Here is a 22,660-nt window from a genome sequence, read left to right as displayed (position 1 = left end):
AGCCATTTTCTTCAAAGAAAATATACAAGCGACCAATAAGCACAAGATGCCCAGTATTATTGTTCATTAAGAAAATAAAAATCAAAACCACAATGAGATTACAAATGCACAAACAGAAGACAAATTAGATAATTGGGACCTCCTAAAAATTAAATACTTATCCTCATCAAAATACTTTACCAAGACAGTAAAAAGAGAAGCTACAGACTGGGAAAAAATCTTTGGGAATGACATATCCAGTAAGGTTCTAATCTTCAAAATACATAAAAAACTTAAACAACTCAACAACAAAAAGACAAGTAATCCAGTCAAAAAGTGGGCAAAGGACTTAAACAGATGCTTCATTAAAGAGAACATTCAGTATGGCTAACAAACACATGAAAAGATGCTCAAGATCATTAGCTGTTAGAGAAATGCAATCAAAACTACAATGAGATACCATCTCACCCCTGCAAAAAATGGCTATGATCAAAAAAACAGAAAACAAATGCTGACGAGGTCATGGGGAGACTGGAACTCTTACACACTGGGAGCGGAATTATAAATGACATAACCACTATGAAAAACAGTATGGGAGTTCCTCAAAAAGCAAGAAAAAAGAAATAACTCATGATCCAGCAATCCCACTCCTAGGCATATACACTAGAGATCTTATGGCAGTGACAAAAATAAACATATACACACCTATGTTCACTGCAACATTATTCACAATAGCAAAAAGAGAGAAACAACCTAAGTGCCTATCAACAGAGGAATGGACAAATGGATTGTGATATATACATACAATGGAATACTAAGCAGCTATAAAGAATAATGAGATCTTAAGGCATATTATGACATGGATGAATCTGGAGGACATTATGCTGAGTGAAAGAAGTTGATCACAAAAGGACAAATATTGCATGGTCCCATTTTTATAAAAAGACAAGAACAGGTATATACACAACAGAGAGCAACGTTCTTCAATCGTTACCAAAGATGAGAGGGGGAAGAAGGGGAATCACTTTCTAGATAGTAGACATATGTTACTTTTACTGATGGGAAAGATAATACCCAATATGGTGACGTCTTCACAACATGACCAAGATAAATAGTGACACTATACGAGAATAAGGGATAATTTTGGTAAATGCTATAACATATACGCTATGAGTCGGAATCGACTCGGCGGCATTGGGTTGGGTTATAACATATACACTTTTGCAACAATAGTAATAACAACCAAAATACATGTGTGTGGTTACATAGGTAGAGATGTATGCAAGTATGTGTACAGGAAGGCACATGTGAGCATATGGGTGTGCATGTACAGGTCTTTCTATAGGCTTATGTATATACATATTTGTGTTCGCTGCATATATATCCACATATATAATAAAGCACATAGGGCGTGCAAGTGCAGGTACTTCCTAGACATAACCAAACATATTACGGGTTTGGTTTACTGCGTTTGAAGGCTTAAGACCATAGCCTCACGGGATAACTCGGTCAATTGGCATAACATAGTTCATAAAGATACAGTTCTACACCTAGTTTGGTGAGTAGCATTTGGGGTCTTAAAAGCTTGTGAGTGGCCATTTAAGATACAACTTTGGTCTGTATCTGTCTGGAGCAAAAGAGAAAGAAGGAAACCAAAGACTCAAAGAAAAAACCAATCTATAGGGCTAACAGCTCACACGAACCACAGCCACACTATCCTGAGAACAAAAGGACAAGATGGTGCCCGGCTACCACTAACCACCATTCTGACCAGGGACACAACAGATGGCTCCAGACAGAAAAAGAGACAAATGTAGAATGAACCTCAGTTTCCTAAAAAAGGCCAGACATACTGCACCAGTACAAACTAGAGGATCCACTGGGACCATCACCCTGAGATACTCATGAAATTTGGAACTGAACCCATTCCCAGGCATCATATTCCAGCCAAAAAATAGACTGGCTCATAAAATAATATCACCTGTGAGTACTGTGTTTCTTTTAAATAATCATCTATATGAGATCAAATGGTCAATATTTACCCTAAAACAATGATTAGAAGACAATGGGGGACAGGAAAGCTAGACTAATGGAAACAAAACAACCAGAATGGAAATAATGAGAATGCTGACACAGTGTGAAAAATTTAACCAATGACATGAACCATATGTACAGAAATTGTTAAACGGGAATCTAATTTGCTGTGTAAACTTTCACCAAAAGTACAATCTGGAAAAAAAAAAAAAAAACATCTCAATGAGATATCACTTCACATATCAGTATGGCTATAATTAAAAATACAAGATTCAGCAAGGATGTGGAAATATTGGAACCCTCTACACTGCTGGCAGGAATATAAGATAGGTTCAGCCAATCTGGAAAAGTCTGGCTATTCCTCAAATGTTAAACTACCATGTTACTGTTCTTGTTGTCAGGTGCCCTCAAGTTAGTTCCGACTCACAGCAACCTTATGTCCAACAAAAGGATACACTACTGGGTCCTGCACCATTCTCGCAATGGTTGCTATGTTTGAGCCCATTGTTGCAGCCACTGTGCCAGTCCATCTCGTCGAGGGTCTTTCTCTTTTCACTGACCCTTTACCTTACCAAGTATGATGTCCTTCTCCAGGGAATGGTCGCTCTGGACAACATGCCCAAAGTATATGAGTCAAAGTCTCACCATCCTTGTTTCCAAGGGGCACTCTGGCTGTACTTCTCCCAACACAGACTTGTTCATTCTTCTGGCAGCCCAGGTATATTCAGTGTTCTTCAACAATATCATAATTCAAAGGCATCAATAATTCTTCAATCTTCCTTATTCAATGTCCAGCTTTCCCATGCGTATGAGGCAACTGAAATATCATGGCTTGGAAAAAAAAAAATTTTTTTTTTTTTGGGGGGTCAGGCACACCTTAGCGCTCAAAATGACATCTTTGCTTTTCGACACTTCAAAGAGGTCTTTTGCAGATTTGCCCAATGCAATACATTGTCTGATTGCTTGACTGCTACTTCCATGGGTGTTGATTGTGGATTCAAGTAAAATGAAGTCCTTGACAACTTCAGTCTTTTCTCTGTTTATCATGATGTCGTTTATTGGTACAGTTGTGAGGATTTTTGTTTTAAGCTGAAGTGTAATTCATACTGAAGGCTGTAATCTTTGAACTTCACCAAGCACATGCTTCAAGTCCTCTTTGCTTTCATCAAGCAAGACCGTGTCATACGCATACTGCAGGTTAATAAGTCTTCCTCCAATCCTGACGCCACATTTTTCTTCATATAGCCCAGCTTCTCAGATTATCTGCTCAGCACAGAGATTGACTAAGTATGGTAAAAGAATACAACCCGGACACACACCTTTCTTGATTTTAAACCACACAGAATCCCCTTGTTCTGTTCAAATGGCTGCCTCTTGGTCTATGTACAGGTTCCCCATGAGCACGATAAAATGTTCTGTAATTCCCATTCTTCGCAATATTCCCCATAATTTGTTATGATCCACACAGTCAATTTTGCACAGTGAATAAAACACAGGTAAACATCTTTCCGGTATTCTCTGCTTTCAGCCAGGATCCATCTGACATCAGTAGCGATATCCTTGGTTCCACGTCCTCTTCTGAATCCAGCTTATATTTCTGGCAGCTCCCTGTCAATGTACTGCTGCAAACACTTTTCAATGATCTTCAGCAAAATTTTACTTGCATGTGATATCAATGATACTGTTCGAGAATTTTCACGTTCTATCGGATCACCTTTCTTTGGAATGGGCACAAATATGAATCTTTCTTAGCTGGTTGGCCAGGCAGCTGTCTTCCAAATTTCTTGGCACAGACGAGTGAGTACCACCAACGTTGCATCCATTTCTCGAAACATCTTTACCAATGCCTTCAGCGTAGCTTGGACTTCTCCTTCAATACCACCGGTTCTTGACTACATGCTAACTCCTGAAATCAGTGAACGTCGACCAATTCTTTTTGGCATAGTAACTCTGTGTATTATTCCTTCCATATGTCCTACCAACTTCTCTCCTAGGTGTATACCCACAAAATATGAAAACACATGTCCAAATGAAAACTTTTACATAAATGTTCATAGTAGCATTATTCACAACAGTCAAAACCTGGAAACAATCCAATGTCCATCAACTGATGAATGGATAAATGCTATACAGCCATACAACAGAATATTATTTGGCAATAAAAAGGAATGAAGTATTGATATATGCTACAACATGAACGAACCTTGAAAACATTATACGCTAAGTAAAAAACACTAGTCACAAAAGACCATGTACTGTATGATTCTATCTACATGAAATGTCCAGAATAGGCAAAACCATAGAGACAAAAAGCAAATTAATGGCTGCCAGGAGCTGGAGGTGGCGGGTGGGGCTAAGGGAGGCATGGGATGAAGAATGAGGGCTAATGACCCTGAGGCTTCATTTTAGGGTACTGAAAATGCTCTAAAATTGAGATAGCAGTGATGGTTGCAAATCCCTGTAAATATACTAAAGACTACTGAATTGTACAATTTAAAGGAGTGAATTCTATGGTTTATGAATTACGTCTCAATAAAACTGTTATTTTAAAAACTGGAGTAAATAAATAAGATAAAACTGAAATGTTTTATGTTGATCCTAAAATAAGTATACTTCCCTTGCCTTGCGTTCTTTATGCAACACTAAACCTCAAACAAACAAACAAAAAAGACATATGGCTGACTTTTTACATATCTGCTCAAACAAACAAGTTCAAGCCCACTGAGCATAAACTCTGGGCGTATCTTCATGTTTCACTGAACCAAGTCCTGAGATGTATTTGTGGAGAGAGAAAAAAGAGAAGAAGGTGAGAAGATTAGAGAAGGGTTCAGTACTTGATTTATACAAAGGCATATGCTTGGACTAATTTCTCCCAAGTCATTAAGAATTTATTCATAAGCCAATATTAAAAAAAAAAAATAGGCCCTGTTAATATCAACAGACTTTTTAACACTACGGTGCTGGACATTTTCTTATCCAAATCAATTTAATATCATTTGCTAGGTGTGCTAAGTGCTTAGGAGGCACTATGATCAAAAAAAAAGGAAAAAGAACCTCATGGAACAAACAATCCAGTGGTTGAAAACAAAAACAAAATATCACGGGAATTCTCATTACACTATACAAGACAGAAGACAGTGGGGGAAAAAACTGTCAACTCAGAATTCCATACCCAGTAAAAATAGCTCAAATATGGAGATTTTTACAGATAGACAAAACAACAGACCAGCATTACGAGATATGTTTAGATTCCTCTGGCAAGAAGGAAAATGATACTACATGGGAACTTGGATGTACACAAAAGAATAAAAATTATTTGAAATTATAAACATGTAAGTAAATATAAATGACTTTTCTCATTCTTTAATTTCATGCCTATGAGTAGGAAACGATAGGATGGCAACGGATTGTTTTATATATAACATACTGTGTCATACATATATAAAAATAAAACATATGACAAGAATAGTACAAAAAACAAGAGAAAGGAAACGAAGTGTTCTGTTGTAATGTTATACTTCAGATGAAGGCAGGCTGTGATAAATTAAAGGCATATATTGTAAAACCAAGCAGAAAATCTTTATGACTGTGGGTTAGATTATTTTTAGATATAAAAAGCCTAAATCATGAAAGAAACACTGGTAGTTTGGACTTCATCAAAATTAAAACCTGCTCTTTTGAAAGATACTGTTAAGAAAAGGAAAAGTGAACTAAAGATTGAGAAAAAAAAAAAAAACGGAAAATGTTAGCAAAACATGTATCTGATAAAGACCTTGTATCCACAATATGTATACAACTCTTAAAACTCAGTAAGGTAAATAACCCAATTCACAAAGAAAATGAGCATAACATTTTGACACTTCACAAAAGATATGAAGGGGAAATAAGCACATGAAAAGATGCTCAACGTCATTCATTTACCCATAAACCAGTTGCTGTGGAACTGATTCTGACTCGTGGTGATCCTATGTGTGACAGAGTAGAACTGTGCTCCATACGGTTTTCAATGGCTGATTTTTCAGAAGTAGAGAGCTCAGCCTTTCTTCTGAGGACCCTCTGGGTGGACTTAAACCACCAGCCTTTTGTTTAGCAGTGAAGCACATTAATCCGTCGCAAAGCCACAATACTTGCTGAATTGGCAAATGCTTCATTGTGTGTATTTTCACAATTAAAAAAAAAATCCACTAGAATGGCTAAAACCAAAGACTGACCAAAAAATTGAGGTCTTGATGAGGGCGGGAAGCAAGTGGAATGCTCATACCCTGCTGACTGAACTCTAAAATGGTACAGCCATTTCGGAAAACAGTTTGGCATTTTCTTACAGTCAAGCATTCGCTTAGCATGTAACAGCAACCTCCCTCCTAGGTACTTATTTAAGAAAAATAGAAACACACATACACCTGTACTCAAATGTTCACAGCAGCTTTGTTCGTGATAGCCAAAAACTAGAAACAACTCAAATGCCCACCAACTAGGTGAATGGATAAGCTGATTATCATATACAATGGAATAGTACTCAGCTATAAAAAGGGAACAAGCTACTCAAACATGCAACAACATGGATGAATCCTCAAAAGCATGCTAGAAGTCCGACACCAAAGACTACATATTTTATAATTCCATTCATATAAAGTTCAGGAAAAGATAAAACTGTAAAGTAAGGGTCCAAGGATAGGAGCAGGGAACTAAATGCAAAGAGGACCTTACTGGGGTGATGGAAATGTTCTATACCATGATAGTGGTGGTGGTTACACATGTATGTATGGTAAAACCTACTAAATTGTACACTTCAAAATTGGTGAATTTTATTGTATGTAAATTATACCTCAAACTGATTTGTTTTAAAAAAAATAATTGAATAAAATATACCTAGAAAAAGGGGAAAAAAAAGAGACAACTCTAATTCAAGTACGGGATGTAGTAAGTACTCATATAAGTAATTTGAGTGCATTAATAAAAGTCACTTCCGGATGAAGTTAATGAAGGCTTCACAGATAATACAGCACCTGAACGAACACAGGCAGAATGGACACACAGGATTAGCCAACTGAGGGAAGAGCATGAATTAACGCATACCGTTGCTGTTGTTGGTTGCCACCGAGTTGACTCTAAGGTTACAATTACATGTTTATAAAATAGTAAACCATCCAGTTTGTATTGTGATCAGGATATATATTGAGAAATAGGTCATTTTGGTCAGTCTGGGGTGGGGAGCTTTAAATGCCCAGTCAAGATTTTGATTCTGTAAATACTTTTTATTAAAAAATGACAGAATCAACATGGTATTTTAAGATTCATCTGAATGGAGAAAACAGTAAGGGATCAAAGAAGAAAAACCCAAAAGCAATCAGGCCCAAAAACAAAGACCTAAGCTAGAGAAGTTCTGAATAGGTCAAGAGTAGACTAAAGAACACTGCAAAAGGACTGACAGAACAAGCAATTCATCGGCAATGGAGATAAAAGAGAAGAGATAAATATTACTAAAGCTTTGGTACTGGGTGCCAGGGACAAAGTATTGCCATTAAGGTGCATACATACATATACAAATCAAAAACTTCTTAAAATATTATATAAACAGGGTTAAAAGACAAACTTGTCCTTTTTGCTAATATGCGCTAATGCCACAGGGGCCAACAGTTAATACCTGTAACACATTTAAGAGATCTTACAAATTAATAAAAAACAGAAAAATGACAAGAAATTACAGCATCCAATAAATACACGAAAATATATTCAGCCTTAAGAGATAATACAAACAACAACGATAAGACAGCTGACAACTACAAATATTGGTGACACTGGGGAAATGGGCACCCCAACTGTTGGGTCACTGTAAAGTCAGAATTGAATCATCAGCAATGGTTTTGGTTTTTTGGTTTTACACTGTTTGGAAATGTAAATTGGCACCGGCTTTCGGAGGGGCCAATTCTGACAATGTATCAAAATCATAAATGTGTGTATCGTCTTGGACCCAACGATTTTACCCCTGCGACATCTAATCTATAAGAGATGGTGGGACAAATGCACAAAAAAGATATCTGCTATAAATATACACACAGAGAACAAAAACAAAACCAAACCTAAGCACCCATCAAAGTGGACTTGGCTAAGCAAGTTATGGTATACCCATACAACAGAATACCAGAAGCCACTAAAAAGAATATGCTATGGGGCAGAGGGTACAAAAGAGCATTGCAGTTATGTTCTCATTTATTGAAAATTATTTGTCCTTGTGCACATATGCATAGAGAAGTCCAGGAAAATGTTCATCCAAATGTTAAGGGTGAGGGCCACATAAACCAGAGACTACATCAGCCTGAGACCAGAAGAACTAGGTGGTGTGTGGCTACAACCGATGACTGCCATGACAGGGAACACAACAGGGAACTCCTGAGGGAGCAGAAGAGCAGTGGGATGCAGACCCCAAATTCTTGTAAAAAGACCAGACTTAATGGTCTGACTGAGACTAGAAGCATCCTGGTGGTCATGGTCTCCAGATCTTCTGTTAACCCAAGATAGGAGCCATTCCCCAAGCCAACTTTTCAGAAAGGGATTGGACTGGACAATGGGATAGAAAATGATACTGGTGAACAACGAGCTTCTTGGATCAAGTAGACACATGAGATTATGTTGGCATCTCCTGTCTGGAGGCGAGATGAGAGGGCAGAGGGGGTCAGAAGCTGGCCGAATAGACTCGAAAAGGGAGAGTGGAGGAAAGGAATGTACTGTCTCATTAGGGGGAGAGCAACTAGAAGTTTATCAAAAAAACCAAACCAAACCCAGTGCCGTCGAGTCAATTCCGACTCATCACGGTGTATATAAATTTTTGTATGAGAGACTGACTTGATTTGTAAACTTTCACTTAAAGCACCGCAAAAACAAATAAAAAAAATTTTATACACACAAAAAAATGTTAAGGGTGGTCAATGTCACTGAACAATTTAAGTAGAAAATGTTGAATGGGAACCTAAAATGCTGCATAAACCTTCACCAAAAACACAATAAAATATTATTTTAAAAAATATTAAGGGTGATCATCTCAAGTGGTTGGATTTATGGAGACTTCTAATCTCTTACACTTTTCTGTACTGACTCAAAATTTCTGTAATGGGCTTGTATTATCTTCGTAAACAGGGGAAATAACAGACAGGAATATTAAAAAAAAGAAGTGACTCCAAAAGAAGAGACATAATTAATGTTAGGTAAGTTGAGTCTGGAGCGTCACTATAACACCCCAGTGAAAGTGCCCTTATGCAACTGAAAATGCAGAAAACATTCAGTGGGGAGGCATGCAGCCCAGTTACCACTTTCAGTTTTCAGTTCCTCTCACTACTCTTTTCATTTCAATTCCAATTTTTAACCTGTATTTTGTTCTCTAATTTACATGTCTTATTTTCCAAATATATTAATAACAGGAGATTCTCTCACAATTTAGATGTGCAGAAATTCAAGGAACAAAATCATTGCAAACACGAAATGCTTCTGATTTTAGCTTGATACTTTTAATTCCAACACCACACTTCAAAGCTTATAAACCTCTGCATTATGAAACAAAGTCAACCAAGAACGCCCACGGCAACAACAAAAAAACTTGTGATATATTCAAAAAAAAATTAAAAATAAAGGAAAAGATTAAACTTGTCTTAAATATGAGTATTAAGTACCATTACTCTAACCTGATTTTTTCAGAAATAGCTGTAATTTGCCAAGTTGGAAAATAAAAGCTTGACATACACTCTGTCCAGAAAATTTCCACCTTAAAGATTAATCCAAACTCACCAAGAAAAACAGATCACTTATCTTGATCGGTACAAAAGAGTACAAATATAAACACTAAGTCAAAATTTATTCTGATCACTAAAATGACTCCCAGCATCATGGACTACATTCCAGCAAAGAAGGAGCTAACAGGGGAAAGATATTACTAAATTCCATCTTTATAAATCAAAATCATTACTTCTCTCAACTTAAAGTATTATGTAAACCAAAGTAGAGAGCAAGTTTAGAGATAACTGGTATCTTTGCAAAGACTGGTTTAAAATTATCTGTGGAGAAAAATGCTATTTAAGTTAATTCAACCTCTACTAAATACAATTTGGAATTTTTCCTTCAGGAGCTTACAATCTAGTAAGGAAAATACAAATGTATCCAGCCAACTAAGACTACTAAATAGAATTTTTTAAAACTTGTATAACAAAGATAAAGCAAAATGTTGTGCGAACACAAGAAAAGGAACTGCTTTTTTCTAGGTAAATGAAGAAAGATTTCAAGAGACGGAGATCTGAGCTAAGCTTGAATGCAATGCTGGAGGCAGAGAAAGAAATTATGGGAATTTCAAGCTAAGACAGGGGTAAATAAAAATACAGAGTACCTCTGAAAATACAATGTTGACAGAACAGGACCAGATCATAAAAGGCATTATTAACACGATGCCTTGGAAAGCCTGGACTTAATTCTATATAATGGGAATGACACAATCTATTCTAGTTTTAAGATAACTCTCCTGATAACATAAAGAATAAAGTGGGAAGAAAAAAAAATGATAATGAGAAGTCTAACCAGTTAAAAATGAGGACCAGAACTTGTTAGGTGCTGCAAAGTCATTTGTGACTCACAGCAACCCCATGTGATAGGCTGTAATCTTTATGGGAGCAGATCTCCCGTTGTGCACAGCCACTGGGTGGTTTTGAACCACCAACCTTTAGGTCAGCAGCCAAGCACTTAACCATCATGCCAACAGGGCTCCCTGGACAAGAGCGGGAATGCTGGAAATGATACCAAACTAGTTGCATACAGTTGATTCTAATTCATGGCTACCCCATGTGTGTCAAAGTCAGAGTCAAAGCAAAGAAATGTGATAAGGACTGTCCAGAGAAGGAGCAAAACACAAAATCATCTTCTAAGAGTAAGCAGTGATTATAAGCTTGGAGACTTAAGGCAATTCATCTAAATTTCTATTCCCTTCTGACTGTTTCTGCATTTATTCTTGTATCCTATATTTTTTGTCAGTTTTTTAAAGCATTTTAAGAACTCTATTCTTCTAAGGACACTCATAACTTATTTCTACTAAATATATACTAAATTAGTAGTATTTTATGAGTGATGGGGGCTTTTTGTTGTTGTTTCTTTTAATTCTGGAATGCCTGCATTTTATATATTTCTGAATGCTAGTTTTCAGGATGAAATGCTAAATAATCCATAAAGTAAGTACCCCATATTGGCAAATGAATAACAGTAGTTTCATTTTGCTTATATCTGAAATCCACTCATCATCTTCAAATTATCAGGGTCTTAATATTATTGCATAATAGAGGCTTCTGTTTCTTTGGTGGAATGGAACTTCCCCAGGTTTAGAGAGAGAAGCAATTATACACAACAATTTATTATGCTGATTATAACAGATCCGAGTTCAGTGTCTTCAGATCAAGACAGTCCACCGTACAACTGTCAACAACTAAATGTAATTAATGTCTTCGAGGAATGTTTTTAGTCAATCTTTGTAAAGACAAAATAAAAAAGACATCCAAGATATTTAAACTTCTTCTGTTATAAATAAGGTTGCCAGGAGCTGAAGCTGACTAGACAGGAACTAATAACAACATTGCTTGTAAAAGCTACAAATTAATACAGATAAAATGAACTGAAAGAATCTTTAGAAAAACTGTTCTTTTTTTCTTGTTTTTTTAATGTTCAAAATGCTGAAAAGATGGCAAGGGAACAGAAATTAACCCATAAATACCAAGACGGAGGTTGAGTTTTAGCAAAACAGAACTTTATGTGAGGTGGCCAGCTATTCTGAATGCCAGCTGAGGTAGAACACAACATGTAATTTAGAATCAGCACTGGATTTGAATCCAAGCTGACCTCAGAACAAATCACTTAACTCTTCAGAGCTCCCATTTCTCAATCTCTCAATGGAAATATTTCTAACTATCACATGGATTTGGGGGTGAATATATGTTATTTATCAATGGCACATTAAAAAAAAAAAAAACACTGCTGGTCAAGTCAATTGGACTCATAATAACCCTCATGTGCTTCAGATTAGAACTGCACTCCATAGGGTTTTCTTGGCTGTAAATTTTGTGGAAGCAGACTGCCTGGCCTTCCTTCTATGGTACCACCAAGTGGATTCAAACTGCCAACCTTCTGATTAATAACAAAGAGCAAACCATTTGCACCACTCAGGGACCTTGACTGGCACATATAAAAGACAAATGTCAAGACCATTTCCTCCCTTCCTAAACAGCCTCTCTCTTGAACACACCCTCACACACAGGGCCAATCAGCAAGATTAAGTGACTGCCCACATTCCAATAGTTAAGTAGTAAAGAAAATATAGTAAACAGGTTATACAAGGGGGAGGTAAAGCTCAGAAGGAACCGATGACAAGAAAAGCGTAAGTTAAAGACTGGAAGTTCAGATGAAGGCAAAAGCAAGTTGTTAAACAGAAGTCGTTAGAATGGAGAAGCCTTACTATAGGAAGTAACACAGAAATTAATCTTCATTTCATGGTTTTTAATGTGCATGTATTTCCTTAAAAAAAAAAACACTGGCAATTCATTAATATGTAACTTCCATATAGGCTGGAAAAAGATCACACTGCTATTTCTTATAGCATAACACATGGTCTATACCAAATACTTAAACTGAGAGATTTTGGCCTAGACAAGACAAGACTTAGAAGGCATGTCAACTGTCCTTACACTTTAAAGAGCTAGCACGGGTTTGCTGTAGCTTGCCAAAAGGTAATACTTGGAGGAATGGATAGAAGTTACATAGAGGCAGATTTCTTTTTCATTATGAATTCTAACAATTCAAGCTATTAACCCACTTTACTTTCTATAATGCTATATAGTTTGCAAAACACGAATTTTCATTTACAATCTGAAAAACAAGTAGTTTCCTGTTACAGTTTAGGAAACTAAGTCTTCAAAAGTCTTGTTAAGGAACAGTGGCAAATCAAGACTAGAGCTCATAGAACTCAAGTTCCAAACCTAAAGAACAGGCTGCCTCAAAGTAAAATGCTTCTCACGTCTAGATAAATTCAAGCACATAACAAAAAGCCATCTCTCAGGTATAGCAGGCAAGATATTCTAAAGCTTCGATCAGATTCAATCTATTAGAAATACTGGTTGTCAATCTAAAGATCATGAAAAGATTCAGTAATGAATGGTTCTCTAGAATGCAAGCTCCATGAAGGCCTCCTGTCTGTCTTTTTGGCAGCTATATCCTAATCACTAGAATAGTATCTGGCATACAACACGTGCTCAATAAATAAATATTTGCTAAAGATGAAGTCCTAATCACATGTATCACTACCATATAATAAAGGACCTTGCTAAAGATCCCAGCAACTAAAAACCCTGATGAAAACAAAATCCCACTCTTAAATTGCATTACATGCGATCTAAGCCATAAAACTTAATCAGTTTCCAAAACGAATTACCCCCAAAATGTAAATCTTTTGGCAAACCTAAAATATTATCATTAACAGTAAAATACAAAGTCTTACAAATTCTAAATTTGGTGAAGCAAGTTTTTAACGGCAATATTCTTTGCTTACGGCATCAACTAGCATTACGGTATGAATAAAGAAATTTACACAGCTGTTTCCGTTTAAAAGCAATTTGCGCCCAGATCTCTACTCACGTCAGAATTTTACAAACACGAGACTGACACTTCAAAGAGATCTACTAATTTTACAGGTACATATGTTGCACTGAGAATTCAACATAACCTATACTCAGCATTCACTTGGCATAACTGAAAACTAAGATCAATAGGAAAAGAACAAGCAATCCAAATGTCATTATGTAATACTCTAAACTTTAAGGCCTAGAATTTCCAGGCATCTCAAGGACTATTATAACCTGTAAAACACTCAAAAGTTATTTTTAATTCTCTTTGCTTCAATAAGTACATAGCAACACATACACATTTTGAGAACAGTATTACGTAACAAGCAAAGCATAATGACTACATAAAAGCTTTACTCAAATTTCACTAGATTAAATTAAACCATCTAAAATTTCTGAACAAAGATTCTGATATTTAAAAGAAAAACCTAGTTAGCTTTAAAAGAAGCAGTTACAAGTTTTTAACAATGTAAGAATTTACTAAGCCATTCGCTTTGTTAACACTGGGTTACTTTTTTTTTTTTTTTTACACCAGCTAGATTGTATTTATAAGGTAATGTTACTTACCAAGTGAATGTTATTATGAACCAACAAAGAAACCAGAATCTTGCCTTTTCTTTTTAATTATGACTTTGAAAGATCACGTAGAAAACTAACCCACACAAGAATATCACACAATGAACATCTTCCTTATCTTCAGAATTTAGAACTATAAGCTTTTACATCAGCTTTTTTCACTTATTAAAAGAATAAACTTCACAGAAAGGCTGCTTTTCCCATCACTAGATTAATTGTGTGAAGCATTTACAGTCTATATCCAACTCTGACATCAGAACGTGATTCTGATCCCCCCTCACATGCGCTCCACTCCTAAATCTCCAACAATAAAACCTCTTCATAAAGTTTTCCAAATTAACACAAATCACACAACCTCTAGATTTACCCAAAACCAACTGTGCTGGAAAAGCAAGGCGCAGCTTGGAGAAATGTTAATATATAACCCAGCAAGTTAAAAACTTTTAAGCCTCCCTTAGAACTCTCCCCTCCCAGAGCTAGAAGAAAAACTATGTCGGACCTGTTGCTTTGTCCCTCCAACCCTCCAAAATGTGTCACGGGCGCGCGGAAACGCCCCTCCCTACTGGAACACCGTCTAAATCCCGTTCTAGTCCAGAATGAAGACCTGGTGGTTTTGAAGAGTCCCATCACCATTCTCCCTGTCTCCTGGAGATGCTGTCGGCCCAGGCAAAGACAAACGGACAGGACGGCGGGACTCACCTGATTACAGGGCTGTAGGGGCTCCGGGAGCGGCGCCAGCTGCTACTGCTGTAGGGGCTGGGGGACACGTCGCCGTCCCGCTCGTAGGAGCTGTGGCGGCTGTAGCTAGGGGAGCGGCGGCGGTTGTAGGGGCTGGGAGAGCGCGGCAGCCGCCGAGAATAGGGGCTGCTGCCACCTCCTGCCGGGCTGGGGGACTTGCGGCTCCTCAGGCTCTGCGAGGCCCTGTGGGACACCGGGCTGTCGTCCCGGCCTCCCAGCGGGCTCAGGGACCGCTGCCGCCGCCTGTAGGCCTTGGGCTCGGTCTTGTCCTCCCGGTAGGCCTTGGGCGGCTCCTTGTAGGCCGAAGGCGGCTCCTTGGACGACTTAGTCCGGCTTCGGTGGGCCTTCAAGTCTCGGTCCTTGCGGCTACTGCTGCTGCTGGACGTGGCCGAGGCGCTTTTCCGGCGGCCGCCGCTGCTGCTGCTGCTGCCGCTCTTGGCGGCCTCGGGGCGCTCCTCGCCACTGTGGCTGTGGCGGCTACGGGACTTGGAGGCCTCGCTGCCTCCGCGCTGCCCATCCCGCCGCCGGTGCTCGCGGTGGCGCTCCTTGCTGCGGCCGCTGCCGCTGCGGCGGTCTCGGCGGGGCCTGCGCTCCGACCCCTCCCCGCGCCGCTGGGTGCCGGAGGAGGAGGCCAGACTCCCGCCGCTGCCCCCCGTTCCCCCGGCAGCCGTCGCTGCCGTTGCCGCGCTGGCCCCCCCCAGCAGCAGCCCCTGCTCGGACTGGGAGCTCACATCCTCATATTCCACCAGCGGGGTCACACCCCCGCCGCTACTAGCACCGCCACCGCCGTCCTGCTGCGGCTGGGGCAGCGAGAAGACCCGACGCTTCTCCGCCTCCTGCCCGGCGCGGGGCCCGCGGCGCCGCTTCTGCCGCCCTCCTGGGCGCCTCTTGCCTCTCGCCAGCCGCTTGACCTCCAGAGGGGGGCCCGGGCTGAAGCAAGAGGAGGAGGCCGCGGCGGCGGCGGCTGCGGCGGCGGCCGTGCCGGGAGCAGCCAGGAAGAGCAGAGGCGGCGGGGGCGGCGGCGGTTGCAGGAGCTGCGGCTGCAGGAGCGGCAACAGCAGCGGCGGCTGCTGAGGGGACAGGAATCGTCTCCGCTTGCGGCGTTCCTCCAACTTCTTCTCCGCCCAGCTCAGGCCCCCGCCTCCCCCCAGCGCCGTGTCCGAGCTGCTCGGCATTGCCTAGAGCCCTCCGCAGAGCGCGGCGCGGGTGCGGCCTCCTCCCGGGTCAGATCCTGGCCATCTCCGCGGCCGGAACGGGAACGGCGGCGGCGGAGGTACACCGAGCACCAGGCCCAGCCGGCAGACGCGCCACGATAATCCGGGTCGGGACTCGGGTTCCTGCGTCCCAGGTCACAGTGGAGCACGCAGCGGCCTCCGAGCCTGAGGACAGCAGGAATCCAGGCGACAGAGCTCCAGAGCGTGGTCGCCGTCCTATCCTCGGCAGCAAAAACAGCAGATGCGCCAGGCGCTGACCTGCGGGGGAGTCCGGAGTCCTCCAAGTGCCCCCGAGGTGGGGGAGCGGTCTCGGCCGCGCTCCGCTCCGGCAGGCAGGGCGGGCAGCGCAACGCGGAAGTACCACCTTCGCCGCCGCTTCACTCCATCGCGCCCTGACGTTGGGTGCGAGTTCAAGGGAGGGAGTGGGCGAGACAACAACACGCCTCCGCCGCCTTGTCCTCCGCGTCGACGTCGTCCTCTTGTGGTGGCGGCGACACACCGCGGGTGCCTCGGAAGTGGCCTGGGCCTGACAACAACTCCCAGCCTAAGGCCTCGCTCACTCGGCGGCCCGTGGGGATGGGCGGCGGGGCGGGGCGAGGCGGAGGCGACCGTGCTGCGGCTCTCGGCTGGGGCAGCGAGTGTGCGGGGCTGGGCGGAGGGCTGTTTCCGGGGAGATGGGGGCGGGGGCGTTTCTGAGTCTATGGCGGTGGGTGCGGGCTCTTGACTTTCTTCTTCCTTAGCTGCCGCCGCAAGCAAAGGTGACGGAGCTACTCCCTTCCTCAGCCACCCACCCCCCCCTCCACGAGGAGGCTCCTGGTGTGCGCGGCCGGCCTCGGCTCGCTCCTCCCCTTCCCTCTCCGCTCCTCGTCGGGAGGAGGAGGGAGGGCGATGGGACTTGCTGGTTGGGCTCTAACCTCCACAACCCCTCCTTCTTGCTTCGCTCTCTCGGCCTTTCCCCTCGGCCCCGACGCCAGGCCGGGGACGCGCACGCACGTCACGCTCCGAGAAAGCCGAAGGTGAATGGTGGCAGGGACAAGGAGGCGGGAACGATGGTGCCGCGCACTAGCGTGCTCGCTCCCGCCAGCGCCCGTCCTGTCCGCCCCGGAAGTGGCGTATGTAGAAGCCGCTTCGCTTCCGGTGGGGGTGGGCCTGTGTGAGGAAGAGTTAAAGAAAGGGAACTCGCGTACCGCCTACTGCTGTCGCCTGAGACTGTCGAAGTGGTGTCACGCTGGTCACGCCTGTTGCTTCCGTCCAGGGCACCGTTGGTCATGGGCTCTCGCAGGCTCTGTACGGCCTGCCTATTGAATGAAAGGTCGCAGCGGGAATAAGACTCCCTAGAGACTCCGAGAGGAATAATGCAGCTAATGGCCTTCTGGGCTGGGCAGTCACCCTGGGCATATACCCTCAGCTAAACCCCGGGATTGAAACAGATGCGGGAGGTGGGAGGACACCCCGCAAAAGAGAGCAGAGGTGACGTTGGCTGATCCTGTCTCTCGTACACCCAAGTTTGTGGCCCTATTTTAACCTAAAAGCACAGTTGGGTGTTTCAGTCTCGAGCTTCGATAACACTAAACTTTAAAAAAAAAAAAAAATTTAAGCTTTAAATTAATCCAGCGAGTAAATGAGACGTCAAAAGGAGCTACTGAAAATCCCAGGCTTATCACCTGATGCCTCGAAGGCAAAACAGCTTGCCTGTATGAGGGCGTCCCTCTTGGAATTTCACCCACGTTCACCTTTTTTTTTTTTTTCGCCTTAGTATCTAAAACTGGTGGGGCTGCTAAAACATAGCCATTCTATGACCTCACATCTCATTAACTGCCTGACCAGGTTTAACTTTTAGTTGTTAACTGGACACTTAGGATAATTAGATTAAAATCTAAATGGCTTCTTGGCTTTTAATTAGTTGAAAAGCCAAGTAGTGCATTCAGTGGTTACATGTAGTCACACCTTATACGAGTTTATTTGTCCAGACCATCACTTGGTTTCTTCGTTCATACACACTTGGTGTATCTAGGTATAACTTTAACCAGTTTAATATCCACTAGCACTGTACCTCAGACTGCACCGAAATAACACAAAGGATGTTTGCTGAATAAACTAGGGGACAAATAAATAATTTTGAAGTCATAGCATTTCTCAGGAATGCAGTCCTGGGTGGGCCATACTGTGGGACAGAAGGTCAGAAAGAAGTGGTAAGGACATTGGGAACCTGAACAGACAAGTAGGGGGCAGGGCGCCTAAAATAAATTGGTGAGTGAAGGTCCCATAAGCAGCCTTCTGCTCAAGACTGGTTAGCAAGTGGCTTTTTCCATAAAAAGAGGATCTACCTGCCACATTGTCCTTTGAAATGCCTGGAGTAACAGAACAGGTGAATAAAATAAGATGTTTATTGCGCAGTTCCCCAGATACATAACCAGTTCCACTTGAGAATGTGTCATCTTCTAACTTATTCTTGCAAAGAAAACTTGATTCATAGTGAATGAATAGGTTCCAATCTAAGCTACAAACAGAAAATATGTTCTAATATTTTTAGTGGGGTTCTGCCACCCACATGTTTCCTCAAAGATTCTATATTGGGCTGGAGAGGGGAAGAAGAGGGAGAAATGAAGCATTCTGAGCTCCCCAAAGAACAATTAGTTACAATCCACAGCCTGCATACAACCACCTGTCCACATGCTTTGGAATATTAGCAATTAATAGGATTCAAAGTCTAAAAACTGAGAATGACCTTTAAATTAGAAGCCATCTAGTTCTATAAGCCTGTCTCCTTGCTTAAATATAAAGAGATTTGAAATTGCCATTTAGGACTATAGTATTTTACTATTTATGTAGTATAATTTATTGCCTCCTGGTTTAAAGTGAATGTAAGATGGTAAGTTGTTTTACTTGCTTTCTTTCTTTAACAGGTCATATCAGCGGTTTGGAAACCCTGGTGGCATAGTGGTTAAGTGCTACAGCTGCTACCCAAGAGGTCAGCAGTTCGAATTCACCAGGCAGCCCTTGGAAACTCTGTGGGGCAGTTCTGCTCTGTCCTGTAGGGTTGCTATGTCAGAATCGACTTGATGGCAGTGGGTGGTCTGGTTTATCAGCTCTTCAGTGTTTTCTGGGGAATAAGACCCTTTCATTGGGTCTGTACAGTAAAAAATATTTTCATAGTAATAAGATAGAATTTGCCTTTTTCATTCTTATTCTCTCACAAATGTACAGCGGAGTTTTCCAAAGGCAACAAGACATGATGATATCATCATTCTGATGGCTAATGGAATGTGTGTTGTGTGTTCATATGTTTTCTAGAATGTTCCAAGGTAGTGGTTTTCTGAAATGTGTAAACTTTTGGAATATCTGCATAGCTCAGTGAACCAATATTTTCCAGATGACCAGTACAGGATGTTACAAAAATCATGAGTAAAAGATTGAAAGTGCAAGACAGACTGATGAGTTTTAATGTAACAAAGAACAAAAAGTTCATTGATCTGATTTCAGATTCTGCTTTGCAACCCACCTTCAAGAAAGAACCCTGAAGTTTTTTGGTGTAGTATCTAAGATAACCACAATTATCTGGAAACACTCCACTTTCTCCAATAATGTATCTTCTTCGTATACTTCCAACATAGTCTAATAAATTACATGAAAAGCACATATGAGTATTTAGTTTCAAATCTATTAAAACCAAACAGGAAAATGATTTTCAAAACAGTAAAACAATAACCCTCTTCTAATGTTTTTCATTTTGTAAATATAGTTACATTTTATTACAAAATGTGTTATTTATGTGAATATGTGATGAATTTATTGTTACTTTAAATGGATTAAAGATTTTTTAGCTTTCTCAATTTTTATTTGTGATATGGTAAATATAAATAGATATAACTTATATAAACAATAGCTCTTTGCAGTCCTCAATTATTTTTAGAGTTCTAAGCAATTCAGAGACCAAAACATTTAAGAACTATACTAAATCTTTAAGGAGCCCTAGTGGTTGAGTGGTTAAGTGCTCAGCTGCTAACTGAAAGGTCAGCAGTTCAAATCCACCAACCATTCCACAGGAGAGATGTGGCAGTCTGCTTCCATAAAGATTTACAGCCTTGGAAACCCTATAGGGCAGTTCTACTCTGTCCTTGACAGTAATGGGTTTGGTTTTTCTTTTATACTAAATCTTTGGAGTCCCTGGGTGGCACAGATAGTTCAGTTCTTGGCTACTATCCAAAAGATTGACAGTTTGAACCCACGCAGAGGTGCCTCATAAGAAAGGCCTGGTGATCTGCTTCCCTAAAGGCACAGCTTTGAAAACCATAGGTATCATGGTTCTGCTCTGCAACACATGGGGTTACCAGGCATTGGAGTCAACTTACGTTAACTGGTTTGGTTTGATTTTTATACTAAGCTTTAAAAATTCCAACTATCCCCTTCATGTTTCTAATAGTACAAACAGTTTACAATGGTCAAACCAAACCCATTGCCATAGAGTCGATTCCGACTCATAGCAACCCTATAGGACAGAGTACAACTGCCCCATAGAGTTTCCAAGGAGCGCTTGGTGGATTCGAACTGCCTGCCTTATCAGTTAGCAGCTGTAGCTCTTAACCACTACACCACCAGGGTTTCCTTACAATGCTAAAAAAAAAAAGAAGAAAACTTGCTAAGGACAGGTCAAATGCTATCATTCCAGACGCTTTCTTATAAGCAGGAACTTCCACAGTGTCTGTCAATGTTGTTCCTCCCTTAGTAAGGCTGATTGTTTGACTTAACAATTAGGTTTTTCTCAGTTTTGCAAAAATTCAAATTCTATTGCAGCCAGTTATTCATCACAGTGAAGAATATCAGGCACATTGTTGTTAAAGAAAATCCAAATATATTATTGTTAAAAAAAAAAAATTTAGATATACCAAAGCTGAGTCAAAGGAAGTTCTCAATAATAAACAGTGGCTATTAAAAAAAATATATACCACTTTTTTTTAGTTTTGGGGGGTTTTTTTTGTTTGTTTTTTTTCTTTTTGGTTAGTATTTGCTGGACACTTACTGTGTGCCAGGCTCTGTGCTAAATGCTTTATAGTCAGTTTCTCTCTATGGAAATATGTAGGATGACCATAGTCCTGGGTTTGCCTGGGGTGGTCCTGGTTTATGCCATTTGTTCAGGCAATTCTTAATAGTATCCCCTTTCGATCACACAAGTTTCCCAGTTTGGACATAAATTGTCTGGTCACCCTACTTGTAAAGATTATTATCCACAATTTACAAATGTGGAAACTGAGGCATAAAGAGATACGAGTGTCTTGCTCAAATTACACTTGTACTAAGTGCGAATCTGAGATCCTAACTCGGGTCTGCCTTCGAAGCCTGTGCTTTTAGGAATTACAAGATATTTCCCAGTAGTGTAAGTGTTCCTCAGATTTATGTTGAGCTCAATTATAGTAATATAGTCCAGAAGTAAAATTAGAAAGCATGAAGCAAAATTTATGATAAAATTATGAGATCAGTTTCATGAATAAAACCCTGAAGTAAAAGACGTCCTCTCCTGGCTCAGGTTTTACACAGGCTGACACTTGCTATCAATTCTTTCCAGGAGCGCAGTGCTTCTTTTATGGGTTGAAGGGTGGAGTTCTTGCTGGTAATGCTGAGGATATCCATTTATGAAACAGGAGGGATGAAGTAGATTTCTAGTGGCCTTCCTGATACTGATTTCTCTGCTGATACCAAGCAACAAAACACTGATTTTTTTATTTTTATTGTGCTTTAAGGGAAAGTTTACAATCAAGTCAGTCTCTCATACAAAAGTTTATATACACCTTGCTATATATATATTTTTATATATATATATAGTCTAATTGCTCTCTCCCTAATGAAACAGCACACTCCTTCCCTCCACTCTCTCTTTTTGTGTCCGTTTGGCCAGCTTCTGACTCCCTCTGCCCTCTCATCTCCCCTCCCGACAGGAGATGTCAACATAGTCTCATGTATCTTACTTGATCCAAGAAGCTTATTCTTCACCAGTATCATTTTCTATCCCATTGTCCAGTCTAATCCCTGTCTGAAGAGTTAGTTTTGGGAATGGTTCCTGTCTTGGGCTAACAGAAGGTTTGGGAACCAGGATCACCGGCTGCTTCCAGCCTCAGTCAAACCGTTAAGTCTGGTCTTTTTACGAGAGTTTGGAGCCTGGATCCCACTGGTCTCCTGCTCCCTCAGGCGTTCTCTGTTATGTTTCCTGTCAGGGCAGTCATTGGTTGTAGCCAGGTACCATCTAGTTCTACTGGTCTCAGGCTGATGTAGTCTCTGGTTTATGTGGCCCTTTCTGTCTCTTGGGCTCATAATTACCTTGTATCTTTGGTGTTCATTCTCCTTTGCTCCAGGTGGGTTGAGACCAACTGATGCATCTTAGATGGCTGCTTGCTAGTGTTTAAGACCCCAGATGCCACTCTCCAAAGTGGGATGCAGAATGTTTTCTTAATAGATTTTATTATGCCAATTGACTTAGATGTCCCC

The 22,660-nt window shown here is 41.0% G+C and overlaps 1 protein-coding gene across 4 annotated transcripts in view; it reads right to left on the bottom strand.

The window, feature by feature from the left end:
• The window catches only part of CDK13 (cyclin dependent kinase 13), a 152,760-nt gene extending 135,581 nt beyond the window's left edge, over positions 1-17,179 (bottom strand). For 2 of the 4 annotated variants that reach the window (XM_049894762.1, XM_049894763.1), the window contains exon 1: positions 14,928-17,179. In XM_049894762.1, coding sequence (XP_049750719.1) covers positions 14,928-16,141 — 1,214 coding nt within the window. In that variant the 5' untranslated portion in view covers positions 16,142-17,179. The remainder of the gene's footprint in view (positions 1-14,927) is intronic. The other 2 variants (XM_049894764.1, XM_049894766.1) reach the window with 1 other exon arrangement.
• Positions 17,180-22,660: the final 5,481 nt, after the last annotated feature.

The sequence above is a fragment of the Elephas maximus genome, chromosome 8, assembly GCF_024166365.1.
Source record: "Elephas maximus indicus isolate mEleMax1 chromosome 8, mEleMax1 primary haplotype, whole genome shotgun sequence".
NCBI classification, from domain to species: Eukaryota; Metazoa; Chordata; class Mammalia; order Proboscidea; family Elephantidae; genus Elephas; species Elephas maximus.
Note: the sequence above shows the minus strand (reverse complement) of the source record. Positions and strands in the feature narration are given on the sequence as shown.